The sequence below is a fragment of the Typopeltis vanoorti genome, chromosome 3, assembly GCF_054136105.1.
Source record: "Typopeltis vanoorti isolate ZY-2024b chromosome 3, IOZ_Tvanoo_1.0, whole genome shotgun sequence".
Lineage (NCBI taxonomy): Eukaryota > Metazoa > Arthropoda > Arachnida > Uropygi > Thelyphonidae > Typopeltis > Typopeltis vanoorti.
In genome coordinates, this window is record NC_143551.1 from 110,933,968 (window position 1) to 110,960,706 (window position 26,739).

At 35.7% G+C, this 26,739-nt stretch overlaps 1 protein-coding gene across 1 annotated transcript in view; it reads left to right on the forward strand.

The window, feature by feature from the left end:
- Positions 1-26,739, forward strand: part of LOC150108468 (dynein axonemal heavy chain 7-like) — a 990,001-nt gene that overhangs the window by 165,656 nt on the left and 797,606 nt on the right. Inside the window, exon 9 of the mRNA XM_090390473.1 lies at positions 2,705-2,758. Coding sequence (XP_090246599.1) covers positions 2,705-2,758 — 54 coding nt within the window. The remainder of the gene's footprint in view (positions 1-2,704; positions 2,759-26,739) is intronic.

A 26,739-nucleotide genomic window follows, 5' to 3' on the forward strand; every position in this document is an offset into this window, starting at 1 on the left:
AATAATAATAATAATAAAGATTAGACTGTTTTTTTAAATCTACTGCTGGTCTACTGATTCTAAGAAGAGTCTTTTGAGATTGTATTTGCGGTGATGAAGCATAATAGTATATTATGCTTTATTTTAGAAATATTTTTAAAGCAATATTTTAGAACTATTAGAACAATTAAAACTTCTGTTTAATCATACCATTAAATTTTTATTATGAGGATTCTTTCATAGTCATTCTTCCCTTTACTCACAAACTTTACTCTTGGAATTTTCTCTGACCTGCTTGGATAATTTCCTCACATGATCTGATTTTGCCTTCCTTATGTTCTGATAACTCTTGTTGTTTGTACCTTTTGCTGCCCTGATCTTGCAGTCCTCTATCTCTCACCAGATTGCCTCAGATACACTGCCTTCCACATCCTTGTCTTTATAGTAACTACTTTTTTTTATTTTGATTACAGTTCATCATCAGTAAATCCACTTCCTACCCTGTATGCCCCCCCCAAATACTATATCCATCACAGTCTGCTCCTGCAGTGACATCATTCATTGTGAGCCAAGTCTCACTAATGCTGACTGAGGTTGAACCGACCAACCAATGACAAAAAAAGAACTCTTCCCTCTCTAATTTTCCTGAATTTGCACTTTCACACTCTCAATGAACAATACTTTCTTGAGACACATGAGTCTGAATCATTTTAAGTTCACTTTACATCCAGTTCTGCATAATCACTGTAGTATTGCTTCAAAAGTTTTTCCCACAAATATATTATGACGTTAGATATTTCATCATACTAAAGTATATGGCATTACATTTACTAACATTGAAATGACAGCCATTTTCACATACCTGCAATTCAAACCTATTCATATCATTCTGCAAGTACTGCATATTGTATCAGCAGCATTCCTGATTATCCTGCCCCCATCTTTGCATCATCAGTAAATAGCTATATGCCTCCTGTCAAATCCTTCCCAATGTCATTAATGTATAGATTGAATTACAGTGGACCGACAGATCCTTGTTGTACACCACTGATTACCTTAAATTTTTCACTTCCATCTACCATAGACCACTTTTTGATATCTGTCACTCGACTATCCTCTTATCCAAACTAGTAATTTATACACCATGTATAGAATGTGTGCAATTACTCAAACATGACCTTCTCTTAGTAAATTCATACTGTGCTGTTTATTGCAAGGTATAGCTTCTCTGTTAACCCATTTCTATATCGGATCTCATACAAACTTTTCCACAATCCTCATCCCACTCCAGAGATACTGATAAGTCAATAGTTAGACACATCAGTCTTTGTATTACTTTTGTGCAAATTGATTAACATGCATTCTTCCCACTCCTGTGCAATCTTCCCTCTGTTAATACTCAAAATTTATGACGTCAAGTCAAAGGAACAGCCAGTTCAGCTGAGCACTATTTTAGCATCTGCATCTAGGATCTTCTTCTCCTCATACACCTGAGTTTCTTCCTCCAGTGTAGATGCAGTATTGAGCTGAATGTGTTGCATACACTAAGTTCATAGTTTTAGCAAAATAGGCACTCATTAGTTGAACAGTCTCTTCTGCATCTGCGTCACATACCAACCACATTGACAAAATTCATTCTTTCATATTTATTCTTTCTTTTATTTGCAACATAAGAACACAGTTATTTTGGGTTGTCTTTAGCTTGCATAGCCAGTTTCTTTGCATACTTATGCTTAACTTTCCATACAATAGTTGTAACCATAAATTATAGATACCAAGAAATTATATACTTGATTTAATCCGTTATCCAACTGTAAGCAAACAAAGTTTGCACCTGAAGTAATTTCAGGAGTATCACCTCTGGGTCAGGCTCCCACTGACAAGATCTCAATAAAGGGCGAAACTGGTCTTGGTAGTGACCCTTCCCATAATGCATAGCATTATACATACCCGTAAGGATATGTTGCTTTGCATTATGGGCAAGTGAAGTCATTAACGTCTGTATATGAGTTGCCCATTCCTGAGATTCCTTCAGGTACAAACTTTGTTTGGTTACACTTGGATAAAGGATTAAACCAAATATATAATTTCTTTGTAGCTTTAATTTATAGTATAACCAAGTGGAAAAACTTCCAACAATAGTTGTAACCCTTCTGGCTTGCACCTTATAATTTTCATAACTGGCATCATCCTTACGCACATGGTATTCCTTTTTCATAAGAATCTCTTGTTTAATAAATTGTACATCCATTTTTCTCCCAGTTGCATTATTGATATATGTTTTAAATACTTGCCATACACTGCCAATATCCTTGGCATCTAGAAATTATATGAAACTATTAATTGTTTACCTTTCATAACCAATTTTGTTTTATCAAGCACTATGTTAGCAGTAGCAAATTTCATTCATAATGTAACATAACGTGACATAGCAAATTTTGCAATTTTCATTTTAAAATCACTGTGTTTTGAATTATTATTGAAGCATATAAAAGCTTACGTCCAGTTCACCAATATCTATTCCAATTTGATGATATGATTGCCTTTGGATTATATACAGTGGTTTCGTGTATATATTAGAAATTTATGTGTGTGTGTTATAGGTTATATGCATAATATCCTGTTGTAATCCTGATTAATATTTTAAATGTGGTACCATTACAATCGTCTGTTTTTTCATATATATATGTATATTTAATTATTTATTTATTTATTTTGTTAACAGGTACAGAATGTAATGCTAGATTCAGTTAAACACGTTGTTAAATCTGCTAATGAGGTAAGTGTCTTTTTCTTTTTTGTGATTTAGTTTAATATTTAGGTGCTAGTGAGAGAAGGATGAATGGAGCTGTGAGCAGTATGATTTATGGAGATTGATTGGTTAATTCACTTTGTACAGAATAGATGTCTATAGCAGTGCTCCTCTAGAATTACATAGAGATAGTGGCAATAGCCACAAAGCAGGGTGAAAATGTAATGAGGGACATTTAAATCAAGTAACAAGAGATGTGAGATTAATGTTATGGATTGTGTGATGAATGTGAGAGGAAAGATTGTGTGTGTGTGTGTGTGTGTGTGTGTGTGTGTGTGTGTGTGTGTGTGTGTGTGTGTGTGTGTGTGTGTGTGTGTGTGTGTGTGTGTGCAGACCCAAGGTATCATGATGATGAAGATGTGAGAAGAAAAAAAACAGAACAGTTATGATGAATGAGAAGAGATGATAGCAGGAATGTGTAGAAAGGGAGCTCTGGAACACGCGGATGCTTAAGGGAGTTGACAATAAAGGGGGAACTCTATGCTTTATTTAGAGATGGATTGTATTTGAACATAGAAGGCTGCATGCATTTTGAGAGGTTGCTGTTTTCTGGGAAAGTCATTGTTTTAAAGCAGAGAAATTAGAGTTGCTAGGGAAAAGTTAGTAGGCATGGCCTCATGTTGAGGCAGTAGTTTGAAGTGTAAGGCATATATTATAGTATATTACACAGCCTAGTGGAAGGAAGTGGTGGAGAGTAATAATTGTGATAGGAATATGATCCTTATTATTATTATTTACAGCATCCCCATGGAGTCCGAAGACTCATTGCAGGAGACCCAAATCAACCATCATACACACAAATCCTATCATATCTCTCCTTGAATCCATCAGGGAACTCACAACCAATTCTGGTAATCAAATCTGGTCTGCATACCCCCCCCCCCCCCACTAACTACACACTCTTACACAATTTCCATGGATTTCTCCTAGTTCTCTATTTGTCATATATTGAAAAATTTCACTTCCATCAATTTTTTTTAAAATCCCTTTAATATCTTAAAAGTTTCTGTCATGTCCCCCTCTTTTCTGCCTATCAACTTTGTAATCCACAAACCTTCAACCTATCCTTGTAGGAAGTATTCCACAGAAATGTCACCATCTTCATCACTCATCTCTGAATCTTTTTGACCACCTCCTAGTCCCCAAGAAACCCAGGTGACCAAATCTATGCACAGTAGTCAAGATGTGGCCAAACCATAACCCTATAAAGAGGGATAATAACTTCCTTATCTTTACTGGTTAGCATGCAACATAACCACCATTATCCCCCAAGTCCCTAGCCTCATCAATTTCCTTCAAACCAATACCATCAGTATTATACATCATATGCAGTCTTTTCAACCCAAAGGGCATAAACTTACATTTTGCAACATTAAACTGATAACCATTATCCTTTGCCCACTATGCCAATTCATTTAAATCCTGCAGGATATCTACATCACCATTATCAATTATTACTCTCCCCAGTTTTGCATCATCAGCAAACAACTGAATATCCCTTTGTAAATCTTTTCCTATGTCATTGATATACAAATTAAAGAGTAGTGGCCCTAGTACCGAATCTTGAGGTAGTGGCATTGAATGGTGTTCCAGAATTCCAAACCTTTCTGCTTACAAAAATTAGTATACTATCCTTAGTAATTTCATCCTATTCTCTTTATTTGTATTCGGTCTTCAGCAGTCCTCGAGATCAACATCTCTATCTACATAATGATGCAGTGTTATACTAGTTGATGAAGTGGCCTTCATTAGCTGCATGTGTAGCAAGGCCTGATTTTGATGGATAATAGTTCTTTAAGTAGATTTTTTATTCCTTTCATTATATAAATGCAGTTCTTCCTTTTTCACATATTTTCAGTTGATTCCTTATACCAAAGGAGAGAAAAATTGGTCTTGTTTATTTTTAATCTCAATCATGTTTACACATTTTCTTCATTAATTTGTGGATGGTTCCAATATTATCTTAAAATCATTGCTTTTTTTTTTTGCTCTTTCATTTTAAATTGGACAGTTCCTTGGTGTCAACAAACACAGACTTTTCTAAGAGTATAGTTCGCCCACCATTTCTAGATCCCTTCTTGGCTTGGTGCCAAGAATAGTCGATTCATGCTGAAGGGGAGAAAGAAATGAAGGATGTACGAATTGGTCGCCAACATGCGAAATCACGTGCTTTCTTGTCGCTGTACTAGTACTAGCTTGATTTTTGTTGTTCTCTTTTTGCATTATTTTTTTATTATTAATTTGTATGATGGATCCAGTACAGTCAATAAGTTCTGTTGTTAAAAGTTTCAGTAGCTCTTGCAAAAGAATATTGAATAATGTGCTGACATTCTGCGAAAAAGAATCGTCAGAAGGCCGTCTTCTTGTTCCCCTTTCTCAAGTCATAAAACGTGTAAGTGCAATTGCGGGCGTACCGGGGTCGACTGTTAAAAGAATTCGTAGGGAATCAAAAGATGAAGGTAAGCCAAAATTTAAATCTCCTAAAAAAAAGTGCCAGAGAAAGAAAACTATCGAAACCGTAGCTTTGAATGATTTTGATGTAGACGTTATAAGAAGAGCTATTCACGAATTTTACGTGGTCGAGAAAAGAGTGCCAACTGTTCCGAAATTGATTCCTGTGCTTAAAGAAAAAATTAATTTTCCTTGGAAAAGAGAAACTTTGAGGAAAATACTTCATGAAATCGGATTTTTTTTTAAAAAGTCCCAGAATAAAAGGAAACTTATCATGGAGCGAAGTGACATTGTTTTATGTTGAACGCAGTATTTGCACGTATTAACACTCTACGTACATTTTTCCAACTGTTATACAAGCAAAATAGTTACACTTTAAAAACAGCAATGTTCGTAAAAGAAAAGCTAAATTTTCCGACCTGTAATAATAAACAAAATTACATCCCAGAAGACAGACTGATTACCCTATTATCTGAATGGATTCTCCTTTTTCTGACATGTGCAGAAGTGTCGAGGGACCTCAAATCAGTGGGCGAACTATAGTTGGGGGAGTTCTGAGTATTGTTTTTTATTAAAATTATTTTATTCAAATCTACCAATTAGTTCTTTAGTGTCTTCATACAGTGCTGAATTATATATATATTTTTTATATTGATCCCATACACTAGAGTTGAGAGACCTTTAAGGTTAGGGTACCCACAAAAAAATCATAGTTTTGAGGTAAAAATAAGAAAAAATTTTTTTAAAAAAATTTTTTATAAAGTTTATATACTAAAGAATATATCCACTTAGTTAGCCTAGTGACTTTGCACTTCACAACCATATGCCTGAGGAAGGAGTGTCCCAGGTTCGATTCCCGTCGAAGACGTGAGGAACTTGAGGATCTTCCTCAGGCATAGCCAAGTTAGCCGGTCTTGGGCGTGGGCAGTAGGGTTTTTTCCACCAGTTTATCTGATGTTTTTCATCCTGCAAGCAGGCAAACTAGCCCCCGTGAACATACGCTTCTACAGCCAAAAATATATCCCCCCAGCGGCAGACTAGGTGACAGGTCAGTTGGGAGTGGTACTAACAAGTAGTCGCATCTAAGTAACATAGTGACCCTGCATAGAGAATAACACATAATGAAAGAAGAAGAAGTAGATATACTAAAGAATATATTCCGTAATTTTCTTACTCAAAAACTTCCTACATTTTGAGTTAACTTTATATTTATCATTTAAATGCTCATTAAATATGCAAAAAACTTTAAATCGTTATAAACATTTTATCAGAATTAAAAAATTTAAAAGTAAATTATGTAGATTTAAAAGCTCTATAACATCAGTTTCTTAAGTAAAATCAATTATGAGGAGAAATTTATTGGTTCTTGCTACCATATCTATATTGTAAGCTACTTTGAAATAAGCCAATCAGAGCAAAGCTTACAACACCAAAACTAGAATCAATATGACCGCCACTAACACCAATTAGTGGCGGTCATATTGATTCATAAATATTAAATTTATGAATCAATATGACCACCTTTTAAATATTCATAGAATAATAATAAAGTATAGTTATAAACTTTAAATTGATTTTTCTCAGGTTTTTAAATTTTAACACATTGCAGCTGGTTTTGGCAAGATATCTCAAAAACTAGTAGTCCTAGAATACTAATTTTTTTTTCTAACACAGCTTAATATATCAAGAATATATTGAACTAAAATTATAATCATTGATATGTATTTTCATTTTTATTTTTTAAGTTTATTTTTCAAACATGCAAGATTTGTGTAATAATCATTATATGGACAAATTAAATTTCATAGCAATTTCGTAGCAAATATCAGTTCCTTTAAAGGAACTGATATTTGCTCAATAATTTTAGTTTATATTGTTTAATAGACATGATAGAATATCTGTAGCAAATTTGAACTAAAAAAATTATTTGTTTCATAAAAAAGTGACACAAAAAATTCATATTTTTTTAATAAAAATGTGATGTTTTAATTAATTTAATTAATTAATTTTTATATAAGTAAAATTTATTTAATATTTATTTTTATTTATTATTTAATAATTATAATAATTAAAATAAGATTTAATTAATTTTAATTTTTTTTCCAATTCCATGGTACACCCTATCCTTAAACACATCAGTGCTATGTGTAGAGTGTAGATTTAGGAGAGTTAGAAGTTTATTGATGTTTTTTTTTTTTTTTTTTTTTTTTTTTTTTTTTTTTTTTTTTGTGATGAGTTGCAAGTTGTATTTCTTTGGGAATAATCATGAGAAAGACTGTTCCAGATCATAGAGGTGTGAAGAGAATGAAAGACGAAGAAAAGAAGCAGGTTCGGTGTGCTTGCAGTTGGACAGTTGTAGCTGTTGCATTAACAGATGCAACAGAAAGTTGAGGAATAATGGTTGCCAGTTCAGTGGAGCAATAGCCATTAAAGTACCTGTAGAATAGACCTAATGCTGAAACATTGCATCTTTGAGATAGAGGTTGAAATGTATCTAAGAGAGGAATCATCTATGAGCCTAATTACTTGCTTCTGGACAGTGAGTATCAAGAATTTTTATGGATGTTTTAGGTGCACAACCCCAAACATGTGAGTAGTATTCTAAGCACTGGTGGATTTGGGATTTGCATAAAGTTAAAAGTTGGTAGTGTGTAAAATGATGCATTTAAATGTGGTACTATCTCAACATTTATTGCACTTTCAAGCCATGCATCCCACTCACTTGCCACAACTCTCAGCAATGCATTCCAATCATACATCACACTTTTAGGCAATGTCTTCCAATCACCCATCACCAGGTGCTGGTCTTGAAATTCACACTTGCTCTTGTTATCATTCAGGGAGTGAGAGGTATGATTGAAGTCTGATTAGTGGAATAATGAATTACTGACCATTTAAAACTATATATTTAGATATTTATGTACATTTAATCATACAAATACAACATTTATTTTACAAATTATATTCTATCTTTTTCAATTTAGCTACTTGAATACAAATTCTACCCTACGGTTCTTCTTTATGAACTAGTCAATAACATCGTCATAAAAAGTTGGTTGTAACTTAATATCCCCCAAGCAGCATGCACACTTGTAAAGGCTAGCTGAAGCTCACTGGCTAGAGCTATGTTGACTGCGTATGGCCTGTGTTTAAGTAACAGAGTGAGATGACGTGAAATGGCTATGCATGGTCATGAAATCACAGTGCTGCTGCGAGGACTTGGAAGCTCCTACAACCGAGCAAGCCAAGGTAGCTTTTGACTAGGACGAGCAAGCATCGGCCTTCGATATACACAATGCAAAGCTTAATTATTGCCGCGCAAGTTTGAGACGTCTTCTGTCTACAAAAATGAAAGCCTAAATTATAAATGCATGCATTTATTAACAAAAATGAGCTTGCATAGCAAGCGGAGAATTTTCCCCTGCTCATCACTCTTCATACTAAAAACCTACTCCTCATCCCCTTGCTCACCTCCTTCTTATACAACTTCTAGAGATTTCCACTTGTTCCTCCTGCATCTCCTCCCACTTTTTGCTAAACTTCTTCCATATCAATCTAGTGATAATCCTTTCATAACTACATTTCCTCAATCTTTCTTCATACTCAACAGAGACCAATCACTACTACTACCTTGACTACTACTACTATTGACTACTACCTTAGTCAATAATTGGAACTTTTCTAGTATCCATATATATTGGATACTATATAAAGATTATGGCTCCAATATATAAGGCTTTATATATTGGAGCTATAATCTCCTTGTTTCTACAAATCAGTGTCTTCTTCATTATTGCCATAATCCAATGTACTCTCCTAACAGTTTTTAGCAATGTGTACGCTAAATTTTATTTCCTTATGCACTATCACTCCAAGAACCCTTATCTCTCCATATCCACTAAGATATCCCACACCAGTTATACTCTGCATCCTGTTTTTGCTTCTTGAATTTTAAAACTTGATTCTTGGCAACATTGAACTGGTAACCCTAATGACTTGCCTACTTGCGAAGTCTGTTAAAGCCCTCTTTTAAAGTCATGACATCTTCTCTACTTATCATAGTTCTTCTTCATGCATCATCTACAGACAAATGCATATCATTCCACTCTTTATCACTGGCATACAGATTAAACATTTTTCTGAATGTCTCCCATGCATAACTTGCTGATATTTATCAGAAAGCAATCTCGGTCTAGCACACTTATTCAATTCCATCTATACCAGTTTAATTACAATCTTGTCTTGGCAGTCTATCAAAGGCCTTGGCAAAATCTAAATATACCATGGTATATGCAACTCCCTTGTCCAATGAATTTGTCACCTAGTTATACTGATAAAACACAATTTTCTTTCAACTAAACAATACTGTTCATCAAAGAAAATTCAGCTTTTGAATTCATTCAGCACCCAGTTCTGAATTTTGATTCATTCCATCACTTTAACCACAACCTCAGCCACACAGATTGGTCTATCATTTGAATCCTTAGATTATTCACTTATGAAGCAGAACAATTTTGTCCTCATTTCACTCCTTTAGAAGTAGGCCCGTATAACACTCATATTAAACAAGTATATTCAAGCTGTTTAGTCCATGAAACTTACTCCAAAACATGCAGAAATATATCATAAAAACCTTTATTAACATGAAGTTTGTTAATTAATTTTATTCACTTTTACTCATTGTTACACAAAGTCTAAGTCAAGTTTACTCAATTCTTGCTATCTAGCAATTAGTTTCTCCTTCACCTCTCTTCCTATTGCACTCAAGCTTTGCATGTTGTCACATTCACAAAGTTGAAATACCTTAATGAATTACTCATTTAACATATACTTTCCAAGCCTTGGTTTATCAAAGCACTTCATATAAAAATGTCAGCTGCAGGTGATTCTCATCAGAAACCCATCTTATTTCTCAGCCTATACCAAAGCACATAACAAATGCAAAACAGTCATCCACAGATCCAAATCTGATTTCATCCATTTGATACACTGAACTTCAACCTCTCTCTCTCTCTCTCTCTGTCATTCTAATGGCACCATTGATACTTATTAACCCAAAGATAAAACTGACTTAGCATCTCTCTTTTCCTCAAACTCCTGCATACATCCCAGGAAAATTGTATCTTACCATAGAATCTGAACACCATATGCCTCCGTAGTTTTTCAACAAAAAAGTCAGAAAATTATGAAATAACTTATATTAAAATGTCTTCTGGTCCTTATGCCATATCTCCAGTTGTTCTCAAGCATTGTGCTCCAGAACTAATGCTTTTCTGGTATCATCTCTATAGTCTAATATGTCTGATACTTATCCCAATGCCTGGAAGTCACATATCCAGCTTGTTCCAAAAAAAGGGAAACAGAAGCCTATCATCAAACTACCCACCAATCACCATCACCTCAGTCCTTTCCAAAATAATGGAGAAAGCCATCAATAGCCAACTTCTCCACTGCCTATAGACCCACCAGTTAATCAGCAACAACCAGTGCAGATTTTGACATTCAAGATCCACAGCTTACCTCTTAGCTTACTTTACCCACAACTGGATATATGCCGTGGAAAAAGGTTGGAGAAACTTGTGCTGTTGCTGTTGGACATCCAGAGCTTTTTGATTGTGTATAGCAACACATGCTAAACAAATTACTGTCCTTTGTTCTACCTACCACCCTCTACAGTTTAGTAGCCAGCTTTCTTTCAGGCTATCCACTGCCTGTCATGGTGGATGACTCCCGCTCTTCTAGCTTCACCACTAATGCAGGAGTGCCACAGGGGCTGTGTCCTATCACTTAATGTTTCTCTTATACATAAATGATCTACTCTCAATCTACTGCTAATCCTATCCACAGCTTTTCAGATGATAGTACTCTACATTCATTCTACTCATTTCACAGACCATGCAATGGTCAGACATCCCGAGCTTCAAGATCGACTACTGCCATCATTCAGTGGGATGTGGATAATCTGGACACCTTAATTGCCACCAAAATGCAGTCTTGCCTTTTCTCTTGCAAGAGAGATATCAGCTCACCTACCCTTACTCTTAGTAATACACAAATTGCCAGACAAGATCAGATATCTGTAATTGACCAACATTCTCTCTGAGTATAAACACATCACATCTATAGCTTCCTCAGCATCCAAAATTCTAGGCATTTTAATGTGCCATTTATGTTCCTTTTTTCGGGTAGGAATTGTGCATCCTGTTTCACCCACACAGGGCAAATTACAGGTGCAGTGAATATGCTATACTCCAGGGTGGGTCAGCAGAGGAAGTAGATTCTTGGATGAGTTGAATAAGTTCTTTAATTTTGCAGAAATTATCCAAGGATCCACTTCCTCTGCTGGCCCACCCTGGAGTATACCATATTCATTAAACCTGTCATTTGCTCTATGTAGGTGAAACAGGACACACAATTCCTATTGAAAAAAGAATTATAAACAGCACATTAAATTTATTAACTATGGTAAAGCCTCCCTTTCTGATCATGCTCTGAATACTCTACATAAAATTGATTGGAAAGGCACCTGTTGTTTACACCCCACCAAAATATGGTATGAATGTAAATTTAAGGAGGCCTGTGAAATTCTTATTGACCACTCTGACTAAACAATAACGATGGTCTAAAAATCCCAAGAATATGTAAGGCACATATTCTACCAGCATAACTTTTTTGTGCTACCAAACTACCAAAGAAATGGTTGAGGATGATCTCTTTCATAGTGTTACGTCAATGATGTTTTTGCTGTTTGGCCACAAACTGAAGATGAACTCTCCACTTTTGTACAATGGATAAATAACCTTCACCCACGCATCCAATTCACTATGGAAAAAGAAAACTCTGGTACTTTACCATTTTTGGACATCCTCCTTACTAAAACATCTTCTGGTACCTTATCTATAAGCATCTTTCGAAAACCCACTTTTACTGGCAGATACATTCACAAAAAGTCTGCACACCACATGTCTCAAAAATTTGGCATTCTTAAATCTCTAATTCATAGAGCACATAAAGTTTGCTCTTCCCCAATAATCTCAGAACAAGAACTTTCCATCATTAAAAAGTTAATGGAATCAAATGATTACAACTCCAATCAAATCCAACAGATACTTGACTCTCATGTTCCAACACCTACAGTTTCTTCAACAGTCCGCAGAGTTCCTATTCCAACATATATTCCTATCAACAAAATTTCTTCTTTATTACCTTCTACAAAGGATAAACTGCCTTCTCTGTCTTTGGCTGGCGTTTACCAAATACCTTGCGAATGCGATGTCTCTTATTTTGGACAAACTGGCCATTCTTTGGAAAAAAGAATAAAAGAACATCAATATTATATTGATTATAACAAACCTCTGAAGTCTGGTCTGGCACAGCACAGTATTGACTCTACTCGTAGTGTCCAGTGGGATAAAGCAGTTCTCCTCCATAGATGCAGATTCAAATATGAACGCTTATTCAAAGAAAGTTGTGAAACTATCTTACACTGACCAAATTTAAATAGAAATGACTGTATGTCTCTCTCTCAAAGATCTGGGAGACTTTTATCTTATGTAAAAAACCATTTATCTTAATAGATTAAATTTGTTATTTCTATTATTTCCTAGCATGCGGTAACAATTGCATTTTAATAGGTGATGCACCAAACGTTTTGCCTGTATTCCATTCCTATTATTGTTACAGACACTGAAGATGTACTATTAATTTTAGTACGAAATATCTGTCCTTTTACTAATTAAAGATTTCACTGTGATTTTTACTTGTTACTTTATTATTTAAGTCATTTTATTGTTATTGCAAAATACAGGACAGGGACATTTACAATCTATGCACTGTATTTAGCAACAATTAGTTTAATAAGAGACACCTGGAATAACACTTCATGATGAAAAACACTCCCCCTCTTACAGACACTATCCTGCATGCAAATCAGATTTATGATAGCACTAAACTTAGTATCTAACTAAATTTGTTTGTTCCTCTTTCATATTTTCAGTTGCAGAAAATATACGTAGCAGCTATTTATTAATCTGTCATTGGGTAGAACAAAAGCACATAATTTATGTAAAGCAAATAAAGATGCATATGCACCTGTGTATGTGTGTGTGTATGTACACATGTACATATATATATATGTGTGTGTGTGTGTGTGTGTATTATGATTATTCATTTTTACTCAGTAGAAAATATTATAAATTAGTTTAAATGACTGATACCGAGAGATAAAGAGATGACATGGTTTATTTAAAAAGATATTACTAGTTTACTAGTTTTGTTGAATGGATCAACTTCTTCAGGTATCACAATCAAAGAAATATACAAAAAATAACAGAGACTTAAAAATTGCATTAACAGTACTAGTACAAAAAAGACAGTAGTATATTTTGAAAACAGTAATGCTAGCTTGAGTTCCAAATAAAAGTTGACGACATGCGATCATGAGTGCGCTAGTAATGAACAGAGGCAATATGTGCATCAGAGAGTTTGAAACTTAGGCTGTTGTTGATATGGGAAGAATCTAAGGTAATTTCTCTAGATTCGACAATCTTTCTTTCAAGTTAATCATAATGCACATGGATATTAGAAGTTTGTGTCTGGTCCACAATGTGTTGGCAGCCTTCATCTGAGTTAACAGAGAAAAGAACGTGGCTAGAGAGAGCACTGGCTCTAATCCTGTTGTAGGAAATATCTCTACAGTGTTCTTCCAAATGTAAAACGATGGATTTAGCAGTTTGGCCGTAGTATGGCTTTTTCACAATCACATAAAATCTTGTAGACTCCTGGAAACTGAGTTGGAAGATGTTTCTCTTTAGGTTTACTAAGTAGAGCGAAGTTTTGGGAGCGTAGTGAAGCAAATTCTGAAGTTAAATTTCTTGAGAATTTTAGCTAGTTTTTGGTGAAAGAGAGCTGATGTAAGGCAAAGAAATAAAGGCTCTGGGGGAAGAGGGATCTTCAGAAGCAGTTGAGTGATGGAGAGAAAGAAATTTTTCAATCTTATTAGGAGAGAAACCATTATTAATAAAAGTCTTTTTAAGAAAAAGGAGTTCATTTTCAATTTCTGTTTCTTCTATTAGTAAAGATTTCGCCAGGTGTGCTAAGGTGGAAATAATACCAAATTTTTGTGGAAGGTAGTGATGGGAAGAAGCATGAAGGTATCTGTCAGTATGAGTAGGTTTTCTAAAAATTGATATATATATATATATATATATATATATACACACACACACACACGAGGGTTGTTTGAAAAGTTTGGTAAAAAAATAAGTTAAACACATTTTTTTTTTGGAAAAAATCACCTTTATTTCTCAGCATAGTCTTCATTAAGGTCTACATGTTTGGTCCAGCGAGTTTCCAATTTTTTCATCTCATCTAAAAAGTAGGATTTGTCCAATTGTGCAAAATTCTCATTGACAGCCTTGATGACATTCTCGTTCAAAGAAAATTTTTTCCCATCCAAAATTTTTTAAGTTTGGTAACAAGAAGAAGTCACACAGGACCAGAGAATATGGTGAATGTGGAACCAATTCGAACCTCAGTTTGTGCAATTTTGCCATTGTGACAGCTGATGTGTGGGACGGTGCATTGGACGGTGCCTTCCCAGCTGACAAAAAGGTCTTCGCTTTTTTTTTGGTGCTCTTTCACTGGGCATTGTCCACTGTTTTGACTACTGCTTGGACTCAGGTGTGTAGTGGTGGATCCAAGTTTTGTCTAAGGTCATGAATCGACGCAAAAAATCCTGCGAATTGTGATTAAATCGCCAAACATGCATTGAAATGTCTTTTTGCATGCGCTTTTAATCAACAGTCAACAATCAAGGGTACAGCAGCTTTTTCATGTGCAAATTTTCGTGCAGGATATTATACACTCATTCAGTTGATATATACCTACAATCTCAGCAATCTCACAACTTTCACTCGCCAGTCTTCCATAACGATACTATGGATTTTGTCAATAATTTCCTTTGTAGTGACCTCAGTCAGGTGTCTGGAGCATGCTTCATCTTTGATGGACTTACAACGACATTTAAACTCATTTATCCAAAAATAAATAGTCTTTAATGCTGGTGCAGAGTCCCCATGAACTGCACTAACTCGGCTTTAATCTATGTGACCTTTCACTTCTTCAAATAAAAGTGTTTTATCACTGCACAAAACTCGTTTTTCTCCATTTTTACGAAAAATGTAAACAAAGTCATTTGAAATGTTTGCCAAAAGAGAACTACGTGTCGCACTTGGCTAAAATTTTGCCAGGGGTTCATGAAAAAGTTGATACATGCCAACACTGGTATGAATGAATGAATAGTGTCACCATCTATTGGAAATTTACCAAACTTTTCAAAAACTCTCGTATGCATACATCACACACACACACACACACACACACACACACACACACACACACACACACACACACACACACACACACACACACACACACTTGTATATATACAAGGCGTGTTCAAAGGAACACTGAACTTTTGCTATGAAAATATTATTGCTCATTTTACAACATTTTAAGCACTCTCCCATTCAAAGTAGTTCTCTCTACTGAAATAACACTTCGTAATGAAAAACACTCTCCCTCCTACAGACATTATTCTGCATGCATGCAAGCCAAACAGATTTATGGTAAACTAAACTTAGTATCTAAGTTTACTCACAGTACACTGTTCTGTATTAATTGTTGGACTGCTTCCTGGAATGCACTTTCTGTGATGGTGTGCAGTTCTATTATTGCATTCTTGAATCTCATCTATGGTTTGGAAACAATGTCCTTTCAAAGTGGTTTTAAGTTTGGGAAACAGGAAAAAGTCTGCTGGGGCTAAGTCCAGAGAATAGGATGGATGGGGTACATCAGACATATCATGTTTTTCAGTCAAAATTTGATGGCAAGCTCTTATTCTGATGCCCACTTTGACAGCAACTTCTTGGACAGTTAAACAACGATTTCCGTGAATCACAGCATAAACTCTCTCTCTCATAATGGTCGTCGTCGTCTATGTTGATGTGGAAGGTCATCCAGGCATGGGATTTTCACTAACTACCATTCTATCCTTTTTAAAATGCTAAAAGTATAACATGTTCTATCCCTGGCACTAGTTGCTAGACAGAAAGGATGTCAGCATTAAATGGATTGCGTTTAAAAAATTCTTCAATGAAACAGTATTGAAATGTATTACTAGAGTTCGAAGGATAAATAGAGTAGGATGAAATTGGTCTGTAATCTTATTAAGCAAGATATGCTTAAGAAAAGTAAGATGTAGAAGGGAATACTGTATTTTTGGATTTGTTCTTTGGATATGCAGCCAGCAAAAGAAAGAATGATTATGGAAGGATGACATTGACAGGAGAAAATGGTATAAAGACAGCTGTTGCAGAATGTGTAGTGGACATACTTAATGAGCAGTTCATAAAAGTCTTTCAATGTTCTGAACGTGATTTCATGGAGGGATTGAGAACAGTAGATGATGGAGAGGAGAGACTAACTGTAAGTGAGCAAGAGGTGTATGGGGAGTTGAGTAAACTAGATGTTAATAAGGCTGTGGGACTTGATAATATATCACATCATATTCTAAAGGAATGTGCCAGGGAGTTGACACCTGTCTTGACATATTTTTTTAATACGAGTCTTGCACTGGGTCAGGTCCCTAAGGAGTGGAAGGAGAACAAGATTGTGCCACTTCATAAATGAGGTGATCAAACTCAAGCATCAAACTATATATCTGTGTGTCAGGTGTTGTGGTTAAGTTGTTGGAGAAGCCCGTCAGAACTAGGATCCAGAGTTGGGTTGTCAACAATGGTATTATCTTTGATGGACAGCATGGATTTGCTAAAGGGAGGTCGTGTTTTAGTAATCTACTTACTTATTACAATAAAGTGACTGCTTCCTAGGACAGAGGAGAAGGATACACAGTAATATAATTAGATTTTTGCAAAGGCTTTTGATAGAGTACCTCATGATAAGTTGATAGTTAAACTAGAGCAGATGGGGATTGGATATTAGATTAGTGCATTGGATTGGAGGCTGGTTATCTGATAGGTATCAACAAGTTGTGTATGGGGAGAGTGATATCCAGGAAAAGGAAAGTCACTAGTGGAGTGCCTCAGGGGTCTGTTTTGGGACCATTACTGTTTAACTTGTATATTAACGATATAGGTGAAGATTTGGATGGAGATATTCAGTTGTTTGCAGATGATGCAAAGTTGGGTGAACCCCTAAGAGTAGAGAAGATGTTGTGGCCTTACAAGAAGACTTGGATAAATTGAGTGATTGGGCATGGAAATGGGGATGTCAGTTGAATGTTGCAAAATGTAAGGTTTTAAAATTTGGAAAACAAAGATGGGATGCAGGATTTATGCTTAGTGAGGATATATTGTTGGAGGTGGAAGAAATAAGAGATCTGGGGGTGATAATGGATAAGGATCTGAAATGTAGGGGACACATAGCCAAAATTGTGAAGACAACACAAAGGCTTCTGGGAATGATGCAGAGGACACTGACGTGTAGAAGTAGGGATATTCTTGTTCCATTGTATAAGGCTTTGATTAGGCCACACATGGACTATTGTTCCCAGATTTGGTCACCTGGTTTTCAGAAAGATGAAGAGATGTTGGAAAGGGTCCAAAGGCAACTGACAAAGGTAGTTAACATTCCAGTCTGACCTCTGGAATGTCGAGTATGAGGAATGATTGAGAAGATGTAATTTGCAGAGTGTGGTGGAAAGGAGGAAGAGGGGAAATATGATAGAGACTAGAGACCTACAATTTGGTAAGGGGTTATTATAAGATCAATGCTGAAGAAGTTCTACAGAAAATAGTGGGAGATTGGGGGAGAGCCAGAGGTCATCCCTGGAAACTGTATAAAGAGGGTGTGAGTAGGGGAGTGAGAGGCAGGTTTTTTTTTGTGCAGAGTTGTAAATGATTGGAATGCCTTGCCTGAGAGTGTGGTGTCTGCAAGGAGTTTGAATGTGTTCAAGGCACGGTATGATGAGCTGTGTGTGTGTGTGATAAAAGGACCTTCCAGATGAGTCTTTGACTGTTTGAGATCTTGGGATAATAATAATAATAATAATAATAATAAAATTAAATATTATAAGCAAATGTAAATAAATTAATAAATATATTTATATATCGAGAAAAATTGGGGGGTGTTGCAGTTCCGCAGTGCCTATGCACGAGCCATCCCCTGGATATGGATCAGGAACAGCTTTCAATAAATTCTTCAGTCAATTACTGTGCACAGGAATTTTGTTTTTAAGCCTTCTCAGACAACAGAGAACTTGTTCCACATATAACTGATTTCTGACCAAGTTCTAGGCACTGTTGATTTCTCTTCCCTTCAATTGATCAAGTGACTGAACATCACCAATCTGTTTCCTTAATTTTTCATAGTTCCTTAGAATTTTGCACAGTTCTCTTGTTCTGTGAATCTTGTATCTGCAACTCCCATGTCAAAACTACATGATCACTTTCACTTTCATAGTTGGTGGCATCATGGTTATATCTGATATCATATATCACTGTATTTAGATGATATTATTAAATACAGTGATATATGATATCAGATTTTAACCATACTCTGCCTAAGCAGCTCAAAGAATCCAATCTCCTTACTCATATATGTTATTTCCTTCTTCCAGTCAGTGCTTGCATAAAGTCAACTATTATTATCACCTGCCTGTCACTGTCTAGTATGTATTGTAAAGAAAGACAAGTGAGGTGAGGTTTCATACATTCATTGATAGCATTACTGAGGTATTTTTGCTTCCAAATTTCAGAATTTCTTTCAGGGACAGGAAATATTTGTAAGGAACCAGAATATTTTTGGAAAGAACATTATCTTTTGGAGATTTTAAAAAGATTTGAACTATCTGCACTGGTTTGAAAGACATTCCAAAATCTTTTATTATTTGAATATGGAAGCTGTTCATCTAAGGTAACACTGATATCTGTGGTCTTATGTGCAAGTTTTTCAATAAAAAAACAATTTTTAAGAACTTATTGACAAATTTTTTGAAATTGACCTGTGGTAAAATATTTTTTTAAAGTTTTCCATTTATAAGTTTATAACCATTGATGATAATAGAGAGCCCATAGCCAACCATATTTTGGAATAAAGATCTTATCTTTCCATTTGAAGAAAGAATTGAAAGGCAGTCCTTAAGGAGATTTGTGGTATCTAGTGGAAATTGCTCTTCAAAGGCAGAATGACTTCTTCATTATTTGTAAATAATTATATTACATTCATGCTAACCAAAATGTCAGAATGATTTATATTATTAATATTGTTTTAACACAATGCGAGTAATTTTTGATAAGAGAATCCAAATGTCCAGGGTGTCTTTTCAAAAGTTTAGCTAAAGAAGGCAAGTGACTCATCACATTCTTTGTCAGGCAAAGTACTTTGCTGCTAGATTTATGAAGTTTTTGTAATCATATATTATAGGAATAATGGTGAGACTTGTACCTTTAAATTGAAGACAGACAGAGTTTGTAAGCGATAAGATTATTTGACTTGTTATGAGATGACCAGATGATATCATATATATATCAGATATATCTGATATCATATATGAGGCTATCTGGTGAAAAGATGTACTGCCAGAAAGCTTCTGAAAGATTTTTGATGTTTGATGATTATTAAGTGTTTTCTTACATTAATGTTGTATTTTTAGTATATTATTGTAGTTTTTAGTGTAATTATTGTATTACAGCATTTTATAACATAATTGCAGAAATATTATTAGTTTTTACTACTCTTAAGAATGGTGCTGAAAATGCATTACAACAGGGCAGTGTCTAAAGCTCAAGTTGTTACTACTGAAGAGAGCGTTTGTCCTGAGGAACAAAAGGGCTGCTGCAGTGATGATGATAATTATATGAGGATAAGTTGACATTAGAAATATCTCAATTAAAAGAAATTATTAGAAAGTTGACCAGAGAGTTAGAAAAAGTGGAAAAATGTTTAACTAAACTTAGTTAAATATTTAGGCAGGATAAGAAAAATGATCAAAAAATTTAACTAAACTTAGTTAAGTATTTAGGCAGGATAAGAAAAATGATCAAAAAATTTAACTAAACTTAGTTAAATATTTAGGCAGGATAAGAAAAAGGATCAAAGCAAGAACAGGAAGGAAAGCACTGAACTTTTTTATGTAACTACAACAAGGTAAGTCAGTTAAAATCTAAGAAAAAAGAAGTGATATGGGATGGTGATTCAATCTTAAAATTTGCTTGTGAACGGAATCATCACTTCTAGTTTCCCAGGGGCACAAATTAAAATTATGACAAACATAACTGAAAAACAAAAAAGAAAAGTAAAAGAATGGTAGTTCTGGTAGGTACTAATAATTTAATTAGTGACAGATATAGCATGAGAGAAGATATGAAAGGTCTGTTGGAAGAAGTGAGAAAGAAATGTGAGAGAGAAAAAAAATTCTAGGATTGCTACCCAGATATGGTGATTCTATGTTAAGGGTATGGAGAGCAGTATGCCTGAGGAGTGCTTGGCTGATGGAACAATAGAGAGAGTGGCTTTAGCAATAAAGAGAAGGCATGATGCAGAAAAGATGATAGTTATGGTGGGTACAAATGACCTGAGTGGTAGTATTAATCATTTAGCAAAAGATTTATGAACATTGTTAGATATTGTGAAGAAGAAAAGTGTCAAAGGGAGGATAGTGTGTGTGCTGCCTCGTTTTGACAATTATGAGTTGAGTAGATGAGCAATGATAATGAATGATATGATTGCAAGAATGTGCAAAAAAAAAGAGGTCTGGAATTTGTTGATATCTGGAGTGTATTTGAAGGCAAAAGACAGCTGTATGCAAGAGATGGGTTGTATTTGAACACGGAAGGTCATAAGCGATTGAAGAAGTTACTGATTTCTGAATAAATTGAAGTAATTGGGCAGGGAAACTAAAATTGAAAAGGTTGAGTATAAGAGGGAGAAACTTCAGCAGTGATTGTATATTTGTTAACCTTATTCGTGGAATAAATTGCAGAATAGAGTGGATAAAAATCGGCATGGGACTACTGAAATTAGTGACATGTATATCGGTTCTAAAGCTGGTATAAGAACTAAAGGGAATCTGCAATTTTTATATGCTAATACAAGAATCATTCGAAATTAGAGGGAAGAATTTTTGACATTAGTCAGTGCAATCTCACCAAAAGTTGTAGGCATTAGTGAAACTTGGCTATCAGCAGAAGATGTGGTTACTGGAATTGAATGCAATGGGTACAGTATTTTCAGGAAGGATAGAGAAGAAAGAATGGGGGAGGAGTGCTGTTGATGATAGCTGATGAGTTGCAGCCAAATAAAGTAGTATATCAAGATGATAGACATGTGAATGATAGTTCATTTGAGGCAGTCTGGTGTGAAATAGTGACCAAAGCAACCAAATATACAGTTGGTTGCTGCTATAGGCCAGGGGATACAGGGGGGGTGAATATTGAATTCATGCATCAGCAAATTAGTGCAATGAGTGCAGGGTTAGTGATTATTATGGGATTTTAATTATGGTGATATCAATTGGAAGGAGGAAATATCATGTGGCAAAAAGGAACTGGAATTCATACATCTACTAAGAGATAATTACTTGAAACAGCAAATAACTGAAGAGACACATAGTGTAAGAGTTTTGGACCTGGTCATTGGTTCAGAGGGCATATGTATAAGTAAGGTGTCCTCGTTACCTCCAATTGGTGAGAGCGATCATGTTGTATTGACTTGGGAAGTTGCAAAATTTGTGGATTTCTCTCTTAAGAAGGGGGTTATATATGGAACTACAGGTTCGGTAATTATAACACACTTTGGAGTGAGCTTACAGTCCCATGGCAGAACATATTGCAGGGGAAAGATGTTAGCAGTGCATGGGATAAAAGCAGCTGGTATCTGAGGAAGGCAATATCAGAATGCAATGCTATGGTCAGGAAGACAAACAAGGTAGACATTAGATGGATGAGTAGTAGTAGTAGTAGTATCAGGCTTGATCTGCAAAAAAAGAAAATGTTATGGAGAATTTACAAGGAGAAAGGCAATCAGTACAAGAGCAGTACAAGGCTCAAGCTAGGAAGGTTACCAGCATCGTAAGAAAAGCTAAATCAAATTATCAGAAGACCTTAGCCAAGAAGATCAAGGGTAATCCCAAAGAGTTCTTCTGCTATGTGGCAAGTAAAAGGAAGAATGACTTTGGAAGGAGAACCTTAGTGGGTGCTGATGGTATTGAGGTTACCAATTCAGATGTAATAGTAGAGTTACTGAGTGATCACTTTTCAAAAGTCTATCACTCAAGTGAGGGTAATCCCATGAGGATAATCTCTGTACCTGTAGCAATAATTAATGTGAGAATTGAAGTTAATAAATCAGAGGTACTTAATATATTGCAGAATTTAAATGCAAACACTGCTGTAGGTTTAGTTGGAATATCAGCTCGGGTATTGTGCGAATGTGCAAAGGAATTGTCAATGCCTCTTACTTGTTTATTTAACTTAAGTTTGAACTCTGGTATGGTCCCTAGGGAGTGGAAGGAAGGCAAAGTAGTTCCTTTGCATAAAGGTAGCTCTAAGACTGTGGTAGTTAATTACAGACCAATCACCATCTCGGGAGTGGTGGTGGTAAAAATATTTGAAAAGTTGGTTAAAGACAAAATTCAAGAATGGCTGGATCAGGATATGATACTCTATAGGGGCCAACATGGTTAAAGGTCGATCCTGCCATAGCAATTTATTAACTTTTTATAATAGAATGACATCTGAGTTGGACAATGGAAATAACTACACAGTGGTACTTCTGCATTTTGCTAAGGCTTTTGACAGGATACCCTGTGGAATACTGTTGCACAAATTGGAGCAGATGGGGATGGATACTAAACTGGTGATATGTTTAGTATCACCAGTTTAGTATCCTGGAGGAGCAGAGTCCAGGATGAGGCAGGTGACCAGTGGTGTGCCTCAGGGCTCTGTGCTTGAGCCGTTGTTGTTCAGTTTGTACATAAATGATATAGGAAATGGCTTAAAGGGAGATATTCAGTTGTTTGCTGCTGATGATGATGCAAAGTTGGGTAGCATAATAAAAAATCAAGCTGATGTTGAGAGTTTGCAGGATGATTTAAATAAGCTGGCAAAATGGGCAAAAGATAATGGATGTCAGTTCAATGTGGAAAAGTGTAAAGTTATGCATTTTGGGATTAAAAGATTACCAGCTGTGTACTACATTGATGGAATGGTACTCTAAGAGATTGATGAGGCTAGGGACTTAAGGAGTTGGTGGATAGGGAGATGAAGTTCAGGGGACACATTGCTAAGGTGTCCAAGATTGCACATAAGATTACTTGGTTATTGAGGAACGCACTAACATCCAGAGATAAAGAGATTATTATTCCCCTTTATAAGGCATTGATACTTCCACATTTGGATTACTGTGCTCAGGTCTGGTCACCTGGATTCCTTGGAGATGAGGAGGTTGTGGAGAGGGTTCAGAGGAGAGTGACTAAGTTGGTGAGTGATGTAAAAAATGCTCCCTACAGTGATAGATTGAGAACTTTTGGATTGCAGAGGTTGGTTGATAGGTGGAGAAGAGGAGATATGATAGAAACATTTAAATTACTAAAAGGTTTTTATAAGATTGATGCAGGGAAAATGTTTCAGCTGTGTGATAGTGATGGAAGAACAAGAGGTCCTCCCTGGAAATTAAGGAAAAGTGTGGTTAACAAGGGTGTGAGAATGAGGTTTTTTGCCTGGAGGGTGGTGAATGAGTAGAATGCATTGCCTGACTCAGTTGTGAGTTCTTTGTCTGTAAATGAATTCAAGAAGAGATATGATAGATATTTTTTTGATAGTTTGGGTCTCCTGCGATGTGTCTACTGACTCCATGGAGATACCTGTAATAATAATGATAATGATATGACAGTACTGAGTTAAAAAGGAGGGCAATGATAGCAAATGATTTCATGCACGGTCTGTGTAGAAAAAATGGATGCAAGTTTTTTTGATGTGCAGAGTGAGTTTGATAGCAGAAAAAACTTGTATAAGAGGGATGGCATACACTTGAATTCATTTGGCATCAGGCACCTAAGATCATCAAGCAAGGAATAGAAAAAATGTGTGTGAAAGTTCAGCTATGGTATGCAAACGTGATAAAGATATGAATGTCTTCAAACATGGTTATGTATGTGGCAAAGGAGTGGAAAAATGTGCTTTGGGTTCAGACTTTTTGAGTATGTTGTTTATTATTTTAACGGTATAATAGAACACAGAAACTAAGTAAATAATTAATTTATTGACTTGATGCTGATATTTCGCTGGTATTATAACCAGCATCTTCAGAGCACAAAAACACTGTTTGTCACAATACGCGAGACTAAAACAACATGGTGTACTTAACCAAAATTGTAGCAGCAACACAAAGACTAGAGTCCTGATTTTGGCGCCCTCTATCTGAAAAAAAAAAAAAAAAAAAAAAAAAAAAAAAAAAAAAAAAAAAAAACGCTATCATATATTACTAGAGTCCTAGAAAAGTGCTAGTTTTTTCTTAATATGACTGTCTCCCAGATCTTCGGCAAGTTAATACAGCCATATTTGTTGAGATTTGGAGTGTGTTTTAGGGCTTCTGTCGCCTCTAAGAACAATCTCTCTGATTTATATGGGTTTCTGTGTAGTACTTTTGTGTTTTTCCAGTTGATCCTGTGTGCAGGGGTATCCAGAGCATGGTCTGCTAGGCCCGACTTCCCATAATGATATTTCCGGACGTATCGTTTATGTTCGCTGATGCGGATATTCACAGTTCTTCCTGTTTGACCGTAGTAGGCTTGATTGCATGAGCAGGGTACTTGGTAGACTCCTGGATGTGATAAAGGAGGAATGCTGTCCTTGGGTGAGCGGATGAGGGTGGCTAATTTGCTACATGGTCTGAATGTGGTACGTAATTTATGTTTATTGAGGATTCTTGAGATCTTTTCGGATGTGCCTTTAATGTAGGGGATGGTGACTGTTTTGTTGTAGTTCTCTGTGGTAGATGGTGGGAGGGGTTTCTTAGGAGTGTTTAGTATTTTGTTTATTTTTTGTGGATTGTAGCCGTTGGCCAAGAAGGTGTGGCGTAAGTGAGTCAGTTCAGCAGTCAGAGCCTTGTCATTTGAACAGATTGCTCTCGCTCTATGGGTTAGCGTTTTTAATATGCCATATTGTTGAGAAGGATGATGGTGTGATTGTTTGTGTAAGTATCTGCCTGTATGTGTGGGTTTTCTGAAAACTGAAAATGATAAGGAACCATCTGGGAGACGTGTGATGAGTGTATCCAGGAAGGGCAGACAGTTGTTGGCTTCCAGTTCCATAGTAAAGTGGATTTTTGGATGTTGGCTATTTAAATGTGCTAAGAATGTTTTCAATGTCTCAGGGCCATGTGACCAAATAGCAAGACCAAATAAATTAATTATTTACTTAGTTTCTGTGTTCTATTATACCGTTAAAATAATAAACAACATGTTCGACGAACACATAAGTCTGTCCACACTTTTTGAGTATGTCTGGAGAGGGAAAAGAGAAAGTTCTAGAACAAGAGCAAATCGATTGCATATCTAATTATAAGAATAGGCTAGGTGGTAATTTATTATGTCTATACACAAATGCCAGGAGCATCAGAAACAAAGCGATTAAGTTCATTGCTTTATTGAATATGATGTGGCCTAAGATTGTTGGCATTAGTGAAACCTGGCTGTCAGAATCAGATATGGTAATTGGGATTGAGTGTAATAGGTATACTATTTTTAGGAATAACAGAAGAGATAGGAGAGAAGGAGTACTACTAATGATACTAGATGACTTAAGTCCAGTTAGGGTAGAAGCACAAGAAAACAATGATGGTAACAATGTCCCATGTAGTAGTGGGCTTGTCTGTCTGGTGTGAAGTGGAGGTTAATAGAATGAAATATACGGTGGGGAGTTGCTACAGACCTGGCTGCTCAGTGGCAGGTGACAAAGAAATACACAATTTAACCTTATAGTTACCAAACGACTGATCGTTATGGGTGACTTTAATTTTCCAAACATTGATTTTGTAGAAGAGAAATCTCATGCTTATGAGAAAAAATGATGGTAACAATGTCCCATGTAGTGGTGAGTTTGAGTCTATCTGGTGTGAAATTGAGGTTAATAGAATGAAATATATGGTGGGGAGTTGCTACAGACCTGGCTGCTCAGTGGCAGACAATAAAGAAATACATGACTAATTTAGCCTTATGGATTTAGTCTCAAGCAGCATGTGATAGAAGGAACTTGAGCTCAAAAAGTGTTGGATGTGCTCTTAGCTTCAGAAGGGGGGGGGGTCTCTGTCAAGAATATGGCTATTTAACCACAATTTTAAGTCATGCTGTGCTTTCTTGGGAAGTATTGAATTGTATTGATGCTCCAATTAGAACAGGTTATATGCTGAACTAAAAAGCTGGAAATTATGATCAACTTAGGAGAATACTATCTTTGGTTCCATGGTATTACTTACTG